General features: G+C 41.4%; 1 protein-coding gene across 8 annotated transcripts in view; it reads left to right on the forward strand.

The window, feature by feature from the left end:
* Positions 1–19,431, forward strand: part of INPP4A (inositol polyphosphate-4-phosphatase type I A) — a 169,900-nt gene extending 150,469 nt beyond the window's left edge. For 7 of the 8 annotated variants that reach the window (XM_040425107.1, XM_040425112.1, XM_040425114.1 and 4 more), the window contains 5 exons: positions 291–431; positions 3,121–3,218; positions 7,394–7,506; positions 8,586–8,740; positions 16,850–19,431. In XM_040425107.1, coding sequence (XP_040281041.1) covers positions 291–431; positions 3,121–3,218; positions 7,394–7,506; positions 8,586–8,740; positions 16,850–16,982 — 640 coding nt within the window. In that variant the 3' untranslated portion in view covers positions 16,983–19,431. The remainder of the gene's footprint in view (positions 1–290; positions 432–3,120; positions 3,219–7,393; positions 7,507–8,585; positions 8,741–16,849) is intronic. The other variant, XM_040425113.1, reaches the window with a different exon arrangement.
* The last annotated feature ends 342 nt before the right edge of the window (positions 19,432–19,773 follow it).

A 19,773-nucleotide genomic window follows, 5' to 3' on the forward strand; every position in this document is an offset into this window, starting at 1 on the left:
GCCATGGGTTGACAAAAATGTTGTTTCAGGGTGGACAATTACTTTGAGGCTCAGAACACGCTGGTGTCCCGAATTCTGTTTATATAACATATAAATGTAGGATATATAACAACAGATCCATTTTGATCTATTTTGTAATTGATCCTGACAGATCACATTTATTTATAATATTTGCATTTTGGGTGAATGTAATCTAATGCCAGTGTAAAGGTATCGTTATTAACAATTTTTGGTGAACAGATAGCAGTAGAGGTTGTTTGATGTGTATGTTTTCTATTTTATTTTTCAAGCGATGGATTTAATGTTCGCATCCCATTGCCAAGCGCCTTGTTTGATGCCCTTCCTCGCGAGATTCAAAGTGGAATGCTGCTAAGGGTTCAGCCAGTTTTATTCAATGTTGGGATCAATGAACAGCAGACACTGGCTGAAAAGTAAGCTTGATAGACAATCTTCATACTATAGCAGACATATATGAAAGAAAAAACCAGAAAGAGGCAGCGCCTCTTGTGTGGAACCTTACAGACAATAATACAGAATTGCACTGATTATGCTTACCATGTGGTGTTGTGAAAAGTCACAACACCTATGTTTCGCCTTGCTGGAAATAATCCCGTCCAGTCTGCGGGGGATGGATCTGCATCTGCTGCCTTGGTCTATGCCCTTTTTCCGTCGCTCACGGTCAAAGAGATAAAGCAGGTTTAGTTGAAAGAAGATCGGACCAAATTTAAACGGCGCTGATGCAGAAGAATGACTCCGTGTTGAGATGTTACCATATAGGTAATCTTTTATTCAAAAGTCTACGCGTTTCAGGGGCGGACTGCCCCCTTCATCAGGACAATAAAACTTATTAGGATAAAACATGTGTTCTGGTGTGCTTTACTATATAAACTCTGTTTGGGCGCGATGTGCAGTGACATAGGGGGCGTGAGTGACATAGGGGGCGTGAGGGGGGCGCCCACAAACCCGCCCCCCTCACGCCCCCTATGTCACTGCACATCGCGCCCAAACAGAGTTTATATAGTAAAGCACACCAGAACACATGTTTTATCCTAATAAGTTTTATTGTCCTGATGAAGGGGGCAGTCCGCCCCTGAAACGCGTAGACTTTTGAATAAAAGATTACCTATATGGTAACATCTCAACACGAAGTCATTCTTCTGCATCAGCGCCGTTTAAATTTGGTCCGATCTTCTTTCAACTAAACCTACTATAGCAGACAGATAGAGAGATACAAGAGATACGAGATAGATAGGACTGATATGCAGTATAGCTAGCGATATATGGAGATATATACGAAATAGAGCTGATATGTAGATAGCGAGAGATATGAGATAGAGAGCTATGAGACAGAGATAGAACTGATAGATAGATATGAGATAGATATATAGATGGGTAGATTGGTGGATAGATTGATTGCTATAAATTAGGGGTGCACCGAAATGAAAATTCTGGTCCGAAACCGAAAATTCTGGATGCCCTTGACCGAAAACCGAAACCGAAACTGCCTTTTTGCCCAAATACTTTTAAAATACTTTTTTTTTAATGATTTTATTAATAATTCTTTTTCATGAATTTAATAAATCATATTATATATGGAGAGGGGGATCTGTGGGTGGCTCTGTTATGGAGAGGGGGATCTGTGGGTGGCTCTGTTATGGAGAGGGGGATCTGTGGGTGGCTCTGTTATGGAGAGGGGGATCTGTGGGTGGCGCTGTTATGGAGAGGGGGATCTGTGGGTGGCTCTGTTATGGAGAGGGGGATCTGTGGGTGGCTCTGTTATGGAGAGGGGGATCTGTGGGTGGCTCTGTTATGGAGAGGGGGATCTGTGGGTGGCTCTGTTATGGAGAGGGGGATCTGTGGGTGGCTCTGTTATGGAGAGGGGGATCTGTGGGTGGCGCTGTTATGGAGAGGGAGCTCTGTGGGTGGCGCTGTTATGGAGGGGGGATCTGTGGGTGGCTCTGTTATGGAGGGGGGGATCTGTGGGTGGCTCTGTTATGGAGAGGGGGGATCTGTGGGTGGCGCTGTTATGGAGAGGGGGATCTGTGGGTGGCGCTGTTATGGAGGGGGGGATATGTGCACTGTTATGGGCATAACAGTGCACAGATCCACCCTCCCCATAGCAGTGCCATAGACCGATCCCCCTACCCATAACAGCCCCAGCCCTGCTGCTCACAGCAGACTAATCACTCACTGCATCTTTATTTTACCTTACAATCGTGACGCTCCAGTAACAACTCTGCAGGCAGAGCGGAGGGCGGCGTAACGTCACTTACTCACGTGACGCACCTGCTCCGCCCACTTTATGAATGAAGGAGGCGGAGCAGGCGCGTCACGTGAGTAAGTGACGTTACGCCGCCCTCCGCTCTGCCTGCACAGTTGTTACTGGAGCGTCACGATTGTAAAGTAAAATAAAGATGCAGTGACTTAAAGTAAACCGCCCGCCCCGGCGCCCGCCCGCAGATGGTGAGCTACTTGGTGGGTGAAAAATCCCACACCCCATATTTTCGGCCGATATGTAACAATATCGGCCGAAATGGATTAGGTACATTTTCGGCCGATATTTTCGGCTGCCGGAATTTCGGTGCACCCCTACGATAAATGTAAGTCAGTGTCTCTTTTTCCTATTATTATTAATATTATTAAAGCGCTGTACATATGATAAGGGTTATAGATACATAATTTAGAGCATGAACAAGACGAGTTATGAACTGGTACAGAAGGAGAGAGAGCCCTGCCCGCGAGGCAATCTACGAGGTTAAGGATATCTAAGCTATATGGGTAGGCTTCAGCTACATGGCAGACTATATCAGATAAGCAGTATCTGTACAATATTGCAGCTTTAACAGAATTTGGAATGTTGCTGGGGAAGTCAAGAAGACCTGCTATTTTGTTTTCTTTGTATCCCAGTGAAGTTGCATGATACAACTGTGTAGACCCCACTGTATAGACCTCCTTGCAGACTTCAGTGTAAAGTACTGCAGGTGACTGGCAGTTCCCTAACCTTTGCTATGGTGTACACAAATGCACTGAGTAAATGGATGTGACTTGTGTGTTGTGTGTAAGTACTTTACTAGACAAGCACTATAATATATTGTATGTGTTGGTCTTTTATGAACCAAGGTTTGGAGATACGTCGCTGCAGGAACTTATCAACAATGAGAGCTTGATACGACTGAATTCTTACTATGAGCAGTTCAAAGAAGTCTTACCGGATGACTGTAAGTTTCAGTATCTTTCTTGAGGTTTATATCAGTAGTGTGCAAAACAACCTGTCCTCTCTCTAGATGTGTCTGTTTTAGTAAAAACCTGTATTCTCCATAATTTGTCTGGCTCATATTTTCTACTGGAAATGTGTGACTAAATTGACAAATGGGTTAAGTAAGTACCACTCCTTTGTCAATGGGGTGGGTAGTATCAGGTTGATTATTAGTATAGTTGGGTCCATAACTAAGCCTCCCAGATCTTTATGTTTAAAAATGAATCTTAAAGTGTAACTGTAATTCTTTTTTTTTTAATGTGTAGGGGCAATGAAACTGTCCGTTTTGTAATATACTTTAATTACTGAAATCATAGGTTTCTATTAGCAAAATAGTTCTAAAATGGCCCATCTTGTGCCTTAACAAAACTCCCTGTCTTCTGTTACTTATCTGTGGAGACACGCTCCACACTGACTGTTGCTGCCCTCACTTCCTTTCTGTATATATTGTTAGGGATCGCCTTTCTTTCAGGGGGTCGCAACCACATACATCTTCAGGACACCAGAATTTAGGGGCCAAACTGTGCTTTATTGTGGCACGTCAGTAAAACAAACAAACAAATCCAAAATAAACACCTGTTTGGGCTCTACCTAAACAGAATCATATCCCTGACTCACCTAAAGCACCGGTCACACACAGTAATCACATGCGGCTTTCTCAGCCTAACAGTCCTGCAGCCTCCAGGCTGTAACAAGTCCAGTACCTTTATGGGGGAGTGTGGCCTAGTAGTCCTCCCTACTCTGGCCGTGCAACCCTCGCTCCAGCAGGCGTCACTGGGTCCCCTAAACTTCGGGCTATCACACAGCCCCATGGCCTCTCAGCCTACCCGGCTGAGACCACTCAGATACTCCACAGGTCTCTGCTCTAGGATCACACTCTCTCTCTGACATTCTAGGAGGTGCTTTATCCCAGCCTGATTAGAGCAGGCTTCACCTGGGGATCTCTTCCTGCTAGGGAAAAATCTGCCCTGAAATGGGGGTGGATTGGGAGGTCCCACTACCAAACCTACCATCCCAATCCGAATAAAATCCAGCCCTGAATAAGTAAAGAAAATAGCTCCAGCAACTATATTTACTGAAGCCAGCGCCATTCTGGATTTCACCCACCTCAGCCAGTTGAGGAACCTGGGAGAGATATACCCCCCTTCCGGGACTTCTCCATGCATTTTAATGTTCACATCGCCACTAATTATATATATATATATATATATATATATATATAAAGGAGGGAATCCAGCGGGAGCACCAACCAAGGTGTGGGTGCAAGGTCCAGCACGGGGTAACGGCTATACCCAATATTGTAGAGACGGAAGAAGTCGGACTGCACTCCAAAATAATGGTGAAATAAAGTGTTTTAATCACCCATAATATGGCAAACTTGCCATATTATGGGTGATTAAAACACTTTATTTCACCATTATTTTGGAGTGCAGTCCGACTTCTTCCGTCTCTCTCTCTCTCTATATATATATATATATATATATATATATATACACCAGTGTATGTGTGTCTGTGTGTATATATATATATATATATATATATATATATACACATATACAGAGAGGAAGTCAGTGTGTCTCCACAGTTAAAGGGAATCTGTCTTCAGTTTTATGGTCTCTTAACTAAGGGCAACATAAACTAGTGACAGATCTCCTTAGCAAAATGCTGGGTCACTTTCTTTAAATGACCCAGCCGTTTTGCCAAAAGCTCGTATTGAACAGCTCCAGCGCATGCCAATGAGTCCCCATATTCATGAGCTCATGGCTCTTTCCGCCCACCTGCTGCTGATTGAGTTGGAAAAAAAACTGTGAATCACTGGCATGTGGGCGGGGAGTGCCATGAACTCATGAATATCAGGACTCATTGGCATGCCCTGGAGCTGTTAGGGTTTAAAAGTGAGGGGGCAGCAGAAAACTGGTGACAGCTTCCCTTTAAGTACACAGAAGACAGGGAGCGTTGCTAATGTCACGGTTGAGGATGGGGAAAACCCTCAGGCGTGCGATGCCAGGAGATGTAAGTGGCTGCTCGGCCAGGACCACAGAATTAGGGAGCAGGTCACCTCCTATCGCATCCCTAATCTGACCCTGACTCCTAGCTGCATGAGCCGACCTTGATGGTAGGAGGGCTCATTCTCAGGAACCTCGGATCTCTACTGACCCTCCGCCGATCCCTGAGCTAGGAAGTGGGTAGACAGCCCGTTCCTCCTGGACACGGAGGAACAGGAGTCTCACTGGCCAAGCTGCAAGGAAACAGGATACAAAAACAGACCTATGGATATGGCAGGTGAACTGCACAAGTTCCACCTACCTGCCACAGCCTTGCTGACTGGATCCCTGTGCTGACACGCTGACGTCAACACAATACTTAAAAGTACACAGCCAACACACATACAGACAGGAACCCAGATCCATAGCTGCATTAAATAAAAAAGGGAAAGCAACATCGACTAAACGTCACATAACATTTGCTATGACCACAAGGGTGGCCCTCACTGGCAGATGGTATTAGGTAGGAGGATGACTCCAGCAGACCATGGCTGAAGTACCCCTCTGACTACTGCTCTCAGCAAAGGCTATATAGGCCCAAGTAGCCACACCCACACAGACATACCCAGTGCTCACAGTCTAGAAAAGGAATTAACCCTTCTCACACCAGACAAGGGAAGTGTCACTAAAGGGAAATGCACACACAACTACACTGCAGCTGTTACCGCAGACAACGACATGCGTGGCAACCGTGTCCTGGGAGTCAGCCAGAAGGCCGAGACACTGCCACCACATGTACACAATAACACGTTGCCTCGGGCAGCCACAAGTGAAGGAAAAATGTCAGTGCAGACACACAAACCTCGTGCACACCAAACCTATAAAAAGGCACACCTACAAAGACAGGTTGCCAGGTGCAACCGCATGCAGATTGCAGCAAGCTGCCAAGCAACAGCTCAGGCTGCTATGCTGCCAAGTACATCATAAGAACATGTTGGCAACAGCAACCACAAGTGAGGCAACATACAAGCGGCCCTCACCTGTGGTTAAAGCAACCACACGAGACCGCAGGCAACAGCATGCAGTTTAGGAGTCACAACCATAACCATGGTCGTGACAGCTAAGCACAAAATGGGCCACTTTAGAGCTATTTTTCTAATAGAAAACTTTTTCACCCTATAAGACACATGTGCCCATAAGACGCATCTAGGTTTTAGAGAAGGAAAATAATAATAAAAATTTGCATCAGAGCTCAGATCAGACCTTCAATGATTATAACACCCCCAATAGGACCTCAGATCAGACCCACTGTGTTAATAAGACCTCATTTAGACCTCAGCTCAGACCCCCAATCAGGCCTCAGATCAGACCCCCCAATGTGGATAAGATCCCCATTCAAGCCTCACATCAGACTCCCACGTTAATCAGACCTCACAGCAGACAAAAAAATAATAAATCAACTTACCTGCTCCGTACGCCAACACCACTCCTGAAATCCAGCGCTCTGCCTGCCGTGCTATGACCCAACGTTGCACAGAGTGAGGTCACAGAGCACGAGGTCAACATCCTCACGCTGTGTGCAGGTCACAGCACAGTGTACAGAGCCTTACAGGAGAAGACCAGGAAGTGGTGAGTACAGAGCCTGCACAGGGAGAGCTGCATTCACTGCTTTCCAGTCCTACTGTACTAATGAGCAATTTCATAATGGAAGCGATCATTAGTATTTGCCCCATAAGACTCACTGACATTTTCTTACCACTTCATAGGGCAAAAAATAGGGTATATTACAAAAATGATCAGTATCACTGCTCCTACACATTACAAAAAAAAACAACAATGACTGTTACACTTTAATAGGCCATCCCTAGAAAAAAAGCGCCACAGCCTCTTTACCTGCTCTCACCATAGTGCCACTCATTGCCTGGTGTGGGTAAATCCAAAGCAGCTGCTATAGTTTACCTAGCGATGTGCCATCCTTTAGTATGGTGGATAATCCCTTTTAAGCATTTTTTGTCTCCTTCCTAAATCAGGATTTATATGGCATAAAATGGAGTGTAATAAGTGTGGTTCAGTACAATGTGTAATGATATGGAAATGGTTAATATACATAGGTAGCATTGTGACTCTTTAAATTTGGTTGTGTTTATTTTAGGTCTTCCACGGTCTCGCAGTCAAACATGTCTCCCTGAGCTGCTCAGATTCCTTGGACAGAATGTCCATGCAAGGAAGAACAAAAATGTTGACATCCTTTGGCAAGCTGCTGAGGTAAGCTCTTTTACTAGTTTAAAAAGGTTTTCCACAGGATCGGTGATGTGTCTGACCACTAGGACCCTCACCAGTCACAAGAACAGGGGTCCTTTGTTCTCCTATTTGATGGAACAGTTGTCATTCATTCATGCTACCACTTCATTCAGTCTCTATTGCACTGACCGACATTGCAGAGTACAGCCCTCAGCTATCTCCATCTGTACCATAGACTTTAAATGGAGCAGCAGTGTGTATTCATGGCCACACACACACGTAACAGCAGGGAACAAGGGATTCTCATGATTATTGGGGACCCAGCAGTTGTACCCCTCCCCCCCTTGTCACCTATACCGTAAATAAGTTAAAGTTTTCCTGGGTTTTCTCCGGGTACTCTGGTTTCAGGAGGCAAATTGGCTTTGAATCCCTATGAGAAAAAGCACATTATGAATATTTCTCATTGTCATTTGTCATTGATTTGTGTTGGTTATGGTAAAACCACTTTAAATAGTAAGACAATGTATATACTGCATTCTACAAAAAAAATTTTTTTTTCGTTTTCTTCTAAGATTTTCTTCTAAGAAAGCTACATTGTTATCAGTTTGATAATTTAGCTTAAAGTAGTGTTTATGAGCTGTTAGGAGTTCAGAGATGAGGACTACAGATCAATCCGACAGAGCAGTTCTCTGATGGATTCACGATGAATGCTGTAAGAGAAACACATTTTTAATAAAGACCAGTTGAAAAAAAGATTTTTAGCCCAAAATAAGTAAAATGCAGTAATTAAAAAAAGTCTCCAAATGTGTCTATAGCCTTTAAATCTTACTATCTTTAATATAGTAGCGTGTTGAACAGCACTGTTCTTCCTGTTTAGCTGTCCTTCAGAGATATTCAGTTTTGCAGCTCCATATAGCCACTTACATATGAATACTAATATATCAAGCACATGTTTACTTTTACCTAATTTTACAATGATGTTGTAGTTAGGATATTTTCTAGACACATGTTAAACAGAGTACTATGGTTTTACTTTATTTTCTATAATTGCTTTCACTAGAAGCATCTTCTTTTATAACACATGATTTCCTCCATGTTCTTAGATATGTAGACGACTTAATGGGGTTCGATTTACAAGTTGTAAGAGTGCCAAGGACCGTACTGCCATGTCAGTGACGCTGGAGCAATGCTTGATTCTGCAGCATGAGCATGGCATGGCCCCACAGGTTTTCACACAAGCACTGGAGTGCATGCGAAGGTAAGCAAATCCCGCTTGCTCAATGGCGCTTTTATTTCCCTTCACTACAGGAACTAGGTGAGCTACAGATGTGTACTTCCCAGATCAATTCAAGTATCTTGTTTAGAGAGGAACGAAAGTCTAAATCGTGTAATACATAGTATTTTAAGAAAGAAAACTGAAGCTCCAGTAATATTCTGGACTAGTATTAGTAGTATGAGTCTGTTCTAAAGCAGTGCTCCTAATCTGCATGTAAATGACACCAGTAAAGAGGCCTGGTCACTGGCTTTCTGTGGCCCGAAAACACAGATGGTTGGGAATGCATCTGCAGGTTGCACTGGTTCTCTAGTCCTGTCCTTTAGAGAATGGTTAGGTAACCTGTTGCTTTCCAGATGGTGTAGTTATATGACTGGAAAGTGTCGGGGTACCCACATCTACTCTAGACATATCCCAGCTTTACTTGTCGGGTCACCCAAGCTGTGCGGTTGTCTGCCATGACTGTTCCTACCCTCATCATCTCCCCTTGTTTGTAGAACATATCCACACTGTTCTATGTGCAGAGGCAGCAGCAATGTTACTGTGGAATAAAGGAAAATAGTGATTTCTGTCCTTTTAGTCTTTCATTCAGACGTTGCATCTAACCCCTGCACATCACATGCCACAAGAAAGCATAACCTGGTTTGAAGCCTCTTTCTTTGAATAGTTTAGAAGAGCTGCTCAGTCTTGCTCCCTCCATACATGTCTATGAAGTGTCTTCTTTACACTTAAATTCTCCATCCCCTTCTGTCCCTTCTGTTGAGCTTACTTATTTGACCCTTTCTTACATTCTAACACTTGACAGATTTATTGCACATTCTTTTACTTACTGGAAAATAAACATTCCCAACTTTTCTAAATTCCTTGTTCCTGCTCTCAAGGTTATTTCTATGCTGTTGCCACCCGAGATATTACATTGGTCTGTCATAGATTAAATATCTTCCAAAAACAGCACCACTCTTGTTCATCATCTATGTCTGTTATTGCCGGTCCGCCCTATCCAAGTGAATAGCAGGCACAGTGTCTGTGTCACTTTTTCTAGAACAAAACGGTCATATCTTTTTAACCTCAGAGAACCCATTGAAGTATAACATATACCACAATAATCAATGGCAACCGATACAGAGAAAATAGATTATAGGTGTTTCTGTGAAGAGATATAAAGTAGTGTGTAAACGCTACACCATAAATAAAAATAGACCTGATCAGGGGGTTCACAGATTTTTATAGGGCATAATAGCAAAACTTATTATGAGCCGACCCACCCCAACCAGTTTCTTTTTTATCTAACTTTTATGTTGGAAAAAGTGGAACAGCTGCTTCAAAAATATGTCACTCATTCTGACCACCATATTTTTCAATATATTTACACCAGACAACTGGTATAAGTACACTAATCTCCCCTATACAGCTCTAAATCATTGCTTCCCTTCAGATAATATATTACGAAACTGGCTGCCTGCAGCCACATTGGGGGGAGCTCAGTGCATAGGAACTCATACAGTTACCATTGAATACAACGAAAGCTGTAATAATCTCTTTGGCCTGAGATCCCAGTTATGGTTTCTCATAAAAACACAAGTCCCGCTTACATTAGGAATAACCATGTGCATATATACGGTAACAGTGTCATCACCAATGTTCAGAATAGGAAATTTACTGATGCACACTGTGAACATATCACTGGGGCCTTGTTTTAAAAAAGTATTCTTTTTTTGGGCATTCACCAGGCTGATATGCGTCGCTATACTTTTTTTTTTTCAATGTACTGAACAGTATAGTCATGTGCACTCTCCTACCTAGAGGTATACATTATGTACATGTAACCTGTAAATGTTAGTGGCATGTGGTAGCTTTTTGTAGTTGTCCTAATGTGGAGGCAAGCACAGGTTTAAAGGAGTTGTTCGGGCTACAGATATTCATGGTCTATCCCCAGGCTAGGTGATCAATATCAGATCATCGTGGTCCAGACTCCCGCCAATCAGCTGTTTGAAGGGGCTGCAGAGCTTGTGCAATCTCTTCAGTATTTACCTGTACGCTGTGTACTTTGTAGTGGCGTTGCAATGTAATCACAGCTGTTCATCCCATTCAAGCGAACGGGAAAGGAAGCTGTAATTACACTGCACCGCAGGTGCACGAGTGACAGTGTGCAGGTCCCTTCAAACAGCTGATCGACGGGGGTACCAGGAGTCAGGCCCATGATGATCTGATATTAATGCCCTATCCTGAGCCCAGACAAGCCCTTTAAGTGGGAATATTTAAGAGAAATGTGTTTTGTAGAGGAAATATCCCTTAGATGACTTTGAGGAGTCTATTTAAAATTATTGTTTTTCATCAAGTATGAGCTTGAGGTCAGAAACTAGATTAGACTTGTGGTACTTAATTTCTTAACCTTCATAGCCTGGGTAGAAGCCACATGTACAACCCCAATTCCCCAAAAGTTGTGTTGTGTAAAATGTAATTGCATAATGCAATGATTATCAAATCTTATAGACCTATATTTTATTCACAATAGGTTATAGAACACATATCAGATGTTGAAAGTGAGACATTTTACCATTTCATGAAACAAATTAATTGGCAGCAACGCATCTCCAAAAAGCCAGGGCAACAAAAGGCTGGAAAAGTAAAGCCTCATTCACACGTCCGTGTCCATGCTCAAATCCGTGAGCAGGTGGTCATTGATGCATCCATGAAGGATCCGTGGGTCCGTTTTTTGCTGTTCGTGTGCCATCCGTTTTTTACTGACACTGCACAGCTGAAAAATAATTTTCAAAGCATATATTCCTAATGACCCATGAAACACAGATGCAACACGGATGGGATCCATGGTTTTCATGTACCCATAGACTATAGTGGGTGTGATGGATCCGTGAACACGGACAAAATAGACCATGCATCCGTGCTAAAAACACTCACCAACACACCGTACTTAAACACTGATGTGTGAATACACACATTAAAATGAATGGGGACGCAAGCATGTCCGTGAAACACGGACGTGTCAATGAGGCTTTAGTGGTAGCAATAAAAAAAAACACAGCTGGAGGAGCAGTTTGCAGTTAATTCACATGACTGGGCATAAAAAGAGTATGTTAGAGAGGCAGAGTCTCTCAGAAGAAAGATAGGCTGAGGTTCATCAATCTTCAGAAAACTGAGTCTAAAAATTGTGGGACGATTTCAGAAAAATGTTCCTCAATGTAAAACTGCAAAGACTTTGACTATCCCACCATCTACAGTACATAATTTCATCAAAAGATTCTGGAGAAGTCCATGTGCACAAGGCCAACTGCCAATAGTAGATGCTCTTGATCTACGGGCCCTCAGATGGCAATTCATTAAAAACAGGCATGATTCTGTATTGAAAATCACTGCATGGGCCCAGGACACTTCTAGAAATCATTTTCTGTGAACACAGTTCGATTTGCAATCCACAAATACACGTTAAAACCGTATAATGCCAAGAAGAAGCCATATGTCAATGCCATCCAGAAATAGTGTAGTCTTCTCGGTCAAAACTCATTTAAAATGAACTGAGGCAAAATGGAAAACTGTTAAGTGGTCAGATGAATCAATTTTTTTTTTTTTTTTTTTGGAAACCATGGATGCTGTGTTCTGCAGACTCAAGAGGAGAGGGGCCATCCAGCTTGTTATCAGTGCACAATTCAAAAGCCTGCATCTCTGATGGTATGGGGTTGCACTAGTGCCTATGGTGTGGGCATCTTACACATCTGGAAAAGCACTATCAATGCTGAACAGTATATAGAACTTTTAAAACAACATATGCTCCCATCCATACAACGTTTTTTTGAGGGAAGGCCTTGAATAGTTCAAAACCATGCTAAACCATCCATCCATCACAACAGCATGACATCACAGAAGAACAGTCCAGTGATGAACTGGCCTGCCTGCAGTCCAGACCTATCACCAGTAGAAAATATTTGGTGCATCGTGAAACGGAAATCCATCAAAGAAGACGCAGGACTGTTGAGCAGCTAGAGTTCTACATCAGACAAGAATGGGACAATATTCCCCAAAACTCCAGCAATTGGTCTCCTCACTAAAAGAAGAGAGGATGCTGCACAATGGTAGACATGGCCCTATCTCAATGTTTTTCAGATGTGTTGTTGCCATCAAGTTTTAAATTAGTTAGTTTTTTTCATGAAATGGTAAAATGTCTTGCTTTGAACTTCTGATCTGTGTTCTATGAGCTATTCTGAATAAAATCTGGGTCTAAGAGATTTGCAAATCATTGCATTCTGTTTTTAATCACATTTATTTACATTTTAGTGCTGTATTACACCAACAGATTATCTGACCAATTTCTGTCGAATCAGACCAGTACTTGGTGGGTATAACAAAGATCTGTGTGTAAACAGCCATCTGACCAATGATTATACAGCGTCCCAACTTTTTCGGAATTGGGGTTGTAGACAATAGGCCACACACAGAGCACATACTACCATTGTTACAGCTATCCCTTTTATTACTAAATCCATTATATAGAAGGCAATCTTCCTAACCATGAAATAAGTACAGTGCATCTCATGTCTGCAAAGCCAGTAACATCTGTTAAAACCAGTCCACACTCATTGGGTGTTATAAGATATATGTAGCCACTCATTTCCCTCTATGCCTGTAGAATTTCACACAGGCAGGATCTCGACACTAGCATATGTAACCTTCATGCTTCCAGCCGGTTATCTTATAATTAGTTAGATGTTCTCCCAGAAGATCATACGAATGGCCCAGCTTTCATCAAGTAATTAATGTAAATGTCCTGAGGTAATAAAATCAGAATATAACATTTTTTCATATTAACAAGCAACCTTTTCCCATCTCAAAACAACTTATTCAGACAGCGTCATCTGGCAGCTTTAACATTTCTTTCTTTGGAAAGGGTCAAATCCTGTACTGGTTTGTTATGGTGTGTTTGCATTTCAGATGGCCACGGCTTAGCAGCATGTTGATGCATGGCAGCATGGACTAGTGGCTCTGTGCTTTAAACCAAACATGGAAATCTACCAGTCTTTTCTTTTCTTACCCACTTGTCTACAATGCATTCTTATGATTTCTCTTTTGTTCTCTCTCTTCTCTTCTTTTTTACTCCACATTGCTACTTTTGGTTTACTTACATCGTCTTTATATGTATGTTTCCACTATTCTGTGACTTTCCTTTGATGCCTATGTTTTTTTATGATTTGATTTGCTTTCTTCTCTCTCGCTCCTTTTTTTATTAACGTTCTGTGTGTGTGGTGTGGTTTTTATTTGGTCATCACGTTTTACTTTGCAATTCCAAACTATCCTCTTCACAGCATTGGAACTCGAGAAATAGTCACCCAGAAGAACTTGAGTGGCTTGGTTCCGATCCGAGATTTCAGGCTGGACCCCAGCCTCCTCTACTCTATCCCATTGTTAGCATTCAGCCCAAATTTGCTAATAGTGTGGTTGTTCCTCAGCATTGCATACTTGGTTTCCAGATTTCGTTGCAAATGAAGACGAGTCAGAAACATTCATGCCTGAACATGCACAGTCCAGTGGGGACTGAGAAAATAATTTTTCACACTGTCTGATGTCCGATATTATGCCTTACAGTTTTCATGTTACATGTGGAGCTTTTTTTCTAAACTAGGGCAGCTCATTGGAATTGGGCAGACCATTCTTGTATATATATATACATATGTGTGTGTGTATATATATATATATATACATTCTTCTTACGACTTACCTCATGTCCTTGATGCTGCTTTGTACCTATAGCACCATACATGCAATTGGCGCTATGTAGCTTCTATACCAACCTTCAGTATTCTATTGAATTTTGTACTATTCATGCTGCTTTCATGACATACTTTGTAAGATATAAGCTATCCACCGAACTCCTCCTCAGTGGCTAAGCTATAGATGCTGGTCTGCTCGAAGCCTCATCCTTTGGCAGGCATGATGGTAGCTGCACATTTGCTTTCGAAGTCTGTTGATCAGTATAAAGCTTGATTACTCAGATGCATGCACTTTTAAAATCTATATTTTTAAGTATATTTTTTAAGTAAAAAACAATCTTCCATACTTTCTGCCTATTGTGCTTCCAGTATATAGAAATAGTCCCGCAATATAGCTTGTGCACCTTCTATATTTTCCATTGGTCTGGGCACCTGTGCTGTTTTTCGCTCCAGAAAAGTGCCTTTTGCACAGAACTGCCCAATCTCAAGTTTGCAGTTGGATTCTTTAATCTACTATGCCTCCATTTTCTTATAAAACTGTTATCAGTAATGGGTTTTACTTTAAGTGTAAAGTTAGTAGTTATCTTATTCTGTTGGTAACTTAGTGTTCCACATAATAAACCATATAATCTTATTTGTGCACTTTTCTATATTTAGATTCTGGAAACCATTTTTGTGGTAAATTGTCATTGGATGCTGTTTTAGACCCATGTATTTGTATTATTTGATATTGCTTGGCATTATCTTTTAGCTGCACTCTTATCCTTGCCTTTAGAATAAGAAATGCCAACTTGCATGTCATTGTCTTCACAAGGTGGTAAGACCACATATTAATAGGGTTCTGTACCTTGGAGATGCTACTTACCTTTTATTCTGATAAGGTCCTGAGCTTTCTGTGTAGCCATGCTACAGCTGTGTACACTAAAGTACCTTAAGGCTGGCAGTAAAGATGAGTGGTTGGAACAGTACATGGCACTACCATACCATCCACTGCCCATTGACCTCTCCTTTGGGACCAAATAGGCTGACATATAAACAACAAAATAGCATCTACCCTGACCATCAGATATAGGAACTATATAAATATGCTGACTAGATTTTTTATACCTAGTGTTTCATTTTATACATACATTCTTCTCGCTGATCTATGCATATGATTTTCAGCTTTTATGTAGTAATTCATGTGTTTTTAAAGAGACCTTTCAGTTTATGTTTCTGCATTTATTTGATGTCTTTTAAAAGCTAAGCTTGCGTTTGCTAAATAACCATGCAATCAATGGCTACTTCAGCTGTGTGCTAAATATTTATGGGAATTTCTGACTTCTGTTTTATGCAATATATATTTTATATTATTTTTTTTGTAGACAAAAAGTGTAGACATGGGGGGAATTTATCATGAGGGTAATATCTGAAGTCAGTTTGGTTTGTGTCTGTGTTGGTGAACTTTGCGCCAAGTTTATGAGATATGAAATGTAACATGTTTTTTTGATAAATTTGGCGCATCCTTAAACCTAAAACTTTTGTCTAGAAATTGTACTCCCTACACGAGTTAACATATAGCTAACTAAACACAATTGAGTGAGTTTTGTAGAAATTCAAAGTCACAAAATGCAAACTTTTGTCTAGAAACGGTACTCCCTACAGAAGTTAACATAGTTAACTAAACCCAAATAAATTAATTTTGTAGAAATTCAAAAAGTCACAAAATGTTTGCGCAAGTAACTGCAAAAAGTCACAGAGCCCTATTTTTTTGTTAAAAAACTAAAATGTTGTACTTTAAAGTAATGTCTCGAGAAGATAACGCCTGTCCTAGTCGGGCATATGAACGTCCTTGAAGGAAGGCCCCAACTTCTGGGTCAGAACTCACAGGTCGTTTTTGATGAAGGTCTGGCATGGGCCTAAAGCTGATAAGTTTAGGAGACATGCCATGCTGTTAGTTGTAACTCAGCATCAGTCCACATGTTCTGTACCTCTGGATTAGGGTCTTTATACATTGGAAGTGTTTGAAAGGAAGAATGAATTGTGTTTTGCTTTCTACCTATCCTGAATGCCAACAGATACCTTTACACAAAATATGATTTGACCCTTTTTCTTTTCTCCTCTCCTCTAAACATAGCTTCTATAGTCCAGTTGCTGTCATGCTTTACATTTCACAACACAAAATATAATAAATTACGCTTTAAAAAAAATATATATATATTTTTATTCCACCAGGGAACAGCTGCTGGATATGTTAGCTTGCACATTCCACTCCCTTAGCATATGTCCTCATTTAATATGCTGCACTTGCTACTGCCTTTGCCCATGCTTTTCCTTATTTTTTTTGTATAGGTTTTCTTTTGTTGTGCCTGTTTTATCTTTTGTTTTTCCATAGTGAGGGCTGTCGTCGAGAAAACACCATGAAGAATGTCGGATGTCGCAAATATGCCTTTAACAGTCTGCAACTGAAAGCTTTCCCAAAGCATTACAGGCCTCCTGAAGGGACCTACGGAAAAGTGGAAACTTAGGTTTTGCAATTTGGAGTTCCTCTTGCAATATCTGTAGATTTGCATTAATTCATGTGTGTATATATAGAAGATTATGTTCTGTAATGGTTTCTGGAGACACCGTTTATATAAGAGCATGAAGATCATCTTGGATAATGTGTTGGGTGCACCTCTCAGCAACAAGGCTCTTATGAGCTGAAAACGTCCTAAGCTTCCTAGGGCAGAATGAAGAAGCAGTATACTGTAGTTATGTCCATACCACAGAAGGTATTCCATGGTTTTACTATTATCCCACTCGGTTCTTCTGTAGAAAAAAGAAGTGACTGTTTTGTCATGTTGGGCTGCAGATTTCATAGTCAGAACAGAGTTTTTATGTGTTCAAGCAGTTGGCTTTAAATATTGTAACTGATTTTAAAATGTAGGCAGTGACTATTTTACTATGTAATTAGTAATTCAGTAATGACAAGGGATATAAACCTGTTGCTTAGAACACTGTGTTCAGGAGAAGAGTTTGAGGAAAGAATGTGTGCTTTGTATGCACATAGACTTTCCTTTTGTCTCTTTGGAGCAGTACTAAAAAGTCCCATAACCACTCATTAAATATAACCTTACATGTACTTCAGTCATATCAACTGACAAGCACAAATTTGTCAAGATTTTAGTTTGATTGGAACACTTTCTCATGAGTAAATACAGATTCACAAACCTCACCAAGTTCTATAGTCTTTCTTTACTGCCATTCTGTGTCCTAAGATTATTTTAGGTATTGGTGCTCGGCAATGATACTTGGGATTTTCTAAATATGTACGTCTATACATTTTGTCTGAACTTCCATGATGTGGACAAAACCCTGCAATACCTCAGTTAGCTTGTAAATTTGTGCTGCCGTTGCCTACCATTGGTGTGCTAAGTTGAAGACTCCACATCATGGCTGCTTCGTAGAAACCCAGCCTTTCCTAATAGACCTCTAGTTAAGTCACACTCAGCAATTTTTCTAAGTTGACTGTAGAAGTTGAATGCATGCTATGGTAAAATTATTGCCAATAACTTAATAAATTCCCAATAAAATTTCAAATTAAGCATTTGGCTATTTTTCTAAATAAGTAGATAATCAAAGACACAGAACCCCCACAATTTATGGTTCAACATTCTTATCCTTTCTAATTGTTAAAGTTGTTCTCTGGGCATTTTAGGTAATCTGTCCTTCCTGCTATCCTTTGGAAGGAAGATCGTTTAGTTAATGCTTGCCGGTCCCTCACTCCGTCAATGCTGCTGTCTCCACCGCACCTAGGCTCTTCCACCTGAGTCACGACCAGATGTGTGCCCTTCTCTTCCTGGTCAGTTGCATTTATTATTACAGCTGAAAAGGAGAAATAGGGCACACATCCAGCCAGGACCTGGGTGGAAGAGTCCGCAGCCTGTGTTAGTGCAGTGGCGATGACAAAATTGGCGGCTAGGGATGGATAAGTATTAACAAAACAATCTTCCCTTTACAGTATAGCACAAATAATGGATTACCTACAGTGCCCAGAAAACCCCTTTAATCAAGTTTACAGTTACTAATATTTTATCTATTCATAACTTAATAAGCATGCTGCATCAACGTAGAGGTCCATGTGATAAAAACATCTGCACTTTGCTGCTTTTTACCATCTACCTTTTGCATCTTACCTTCCTCCATTTCCCTTTTCACATTACGATATATCCTCCAATACACACAACATCTGAGCTCCGGTTTCAATCTACAATCTATGAGAAAGTTCACCTAATTCATCAGTTAGTGTCCTGTATGTTACTCTAAATCCAGAACTGGGAGCAGTCAAGATCCGAATATTAATGCCAAGTTGGAAGTATAAAAATTACTTATTTGCACCTATAATTATTCTACAATGTTCTTGGATCACCTACATTTTTACTAGCTAGTATATCCTAAATACCAATGCCTAATATATGAGATATATTTATATAAAGAATGATTATGGATAAGAGTGCCTTTATAGAATATGGCTGCGCCCTTGTTACCTTGTTTTCTATGTAATAGAAATTTACATTTAATTTTATTAATGCTTCTTTCTTTTAGAAACAATAAGTTGTGATTGGAAAACAAATGTTTAAAGTATAGAATTAAAACAAGTTTACTGGAGCTCTTACTTAAAAGAGTTGTCCGGGTTCAGAGCTGAATCCGGACATACCCAAAATTTCATCCAGGCAGCCCCCCTGACAAGAGCATCGGAGCAGTTCATGCCCCGATGCTGTCCTTTGCCCTGCGCTTTATCACGCAGGGCAAAGGTATTTTGTGGATTTCCGGTGACGTATCGGGCTCCCCTTCGGGCTGCCAGGCGGAGGCTTCCGCCCAGCAGTGAGGCCAGTGACGTCACCGGTACTGATGGGCGGGCTTTAGTGCTGCCCTAGCCTGTAAAACGGCTGGGCCAGCACTAAAGCGCGCCCATCAGAGCCGGTAACGTCACTAAACACACTGCTGGGCAGAAGCTTCCGCCCGGCAGCGTGTTATAGTAAATAAAAGAGTCCTTGCCATGCGCGATCCTCTGCAGGGCAAGGGAGAGCATTGGAGCATGAACTGCTCCGATGCTCAAGTCAGGGGGGGCTGCCTGAGTAAAATTATGGGTATGTCAGGGTTCAGCTCTGAACCCGGACAACACCTTTAAAAATGTTGTGAGTATGCAGCAAGGAAGGTCAGTGCCGCAATGACAATTAGAAGAAGTAAAAGAAGAATTCCTGCGCTTACTCTCTGACTGCACCTCAGTACCAGTGACTAGAAGCGGGGTTTACCACGTCTGCTGTCCTCTAAGTT

The sequence above is a fragment of the Bufo bufo genome, chromosome 3 (assembly GCF_905171765.1).
Source record: "Bufo bufo chromosome 3, aBufBuf1.1, whole genome shotgun sequence".
Classification (NCBI taxonomy): domain Eukaryota; kingdom Metazoa; phylum Chordata; class Amphibia; order Anura; family Bufonidae; genus Bufo; species Bufo bufo.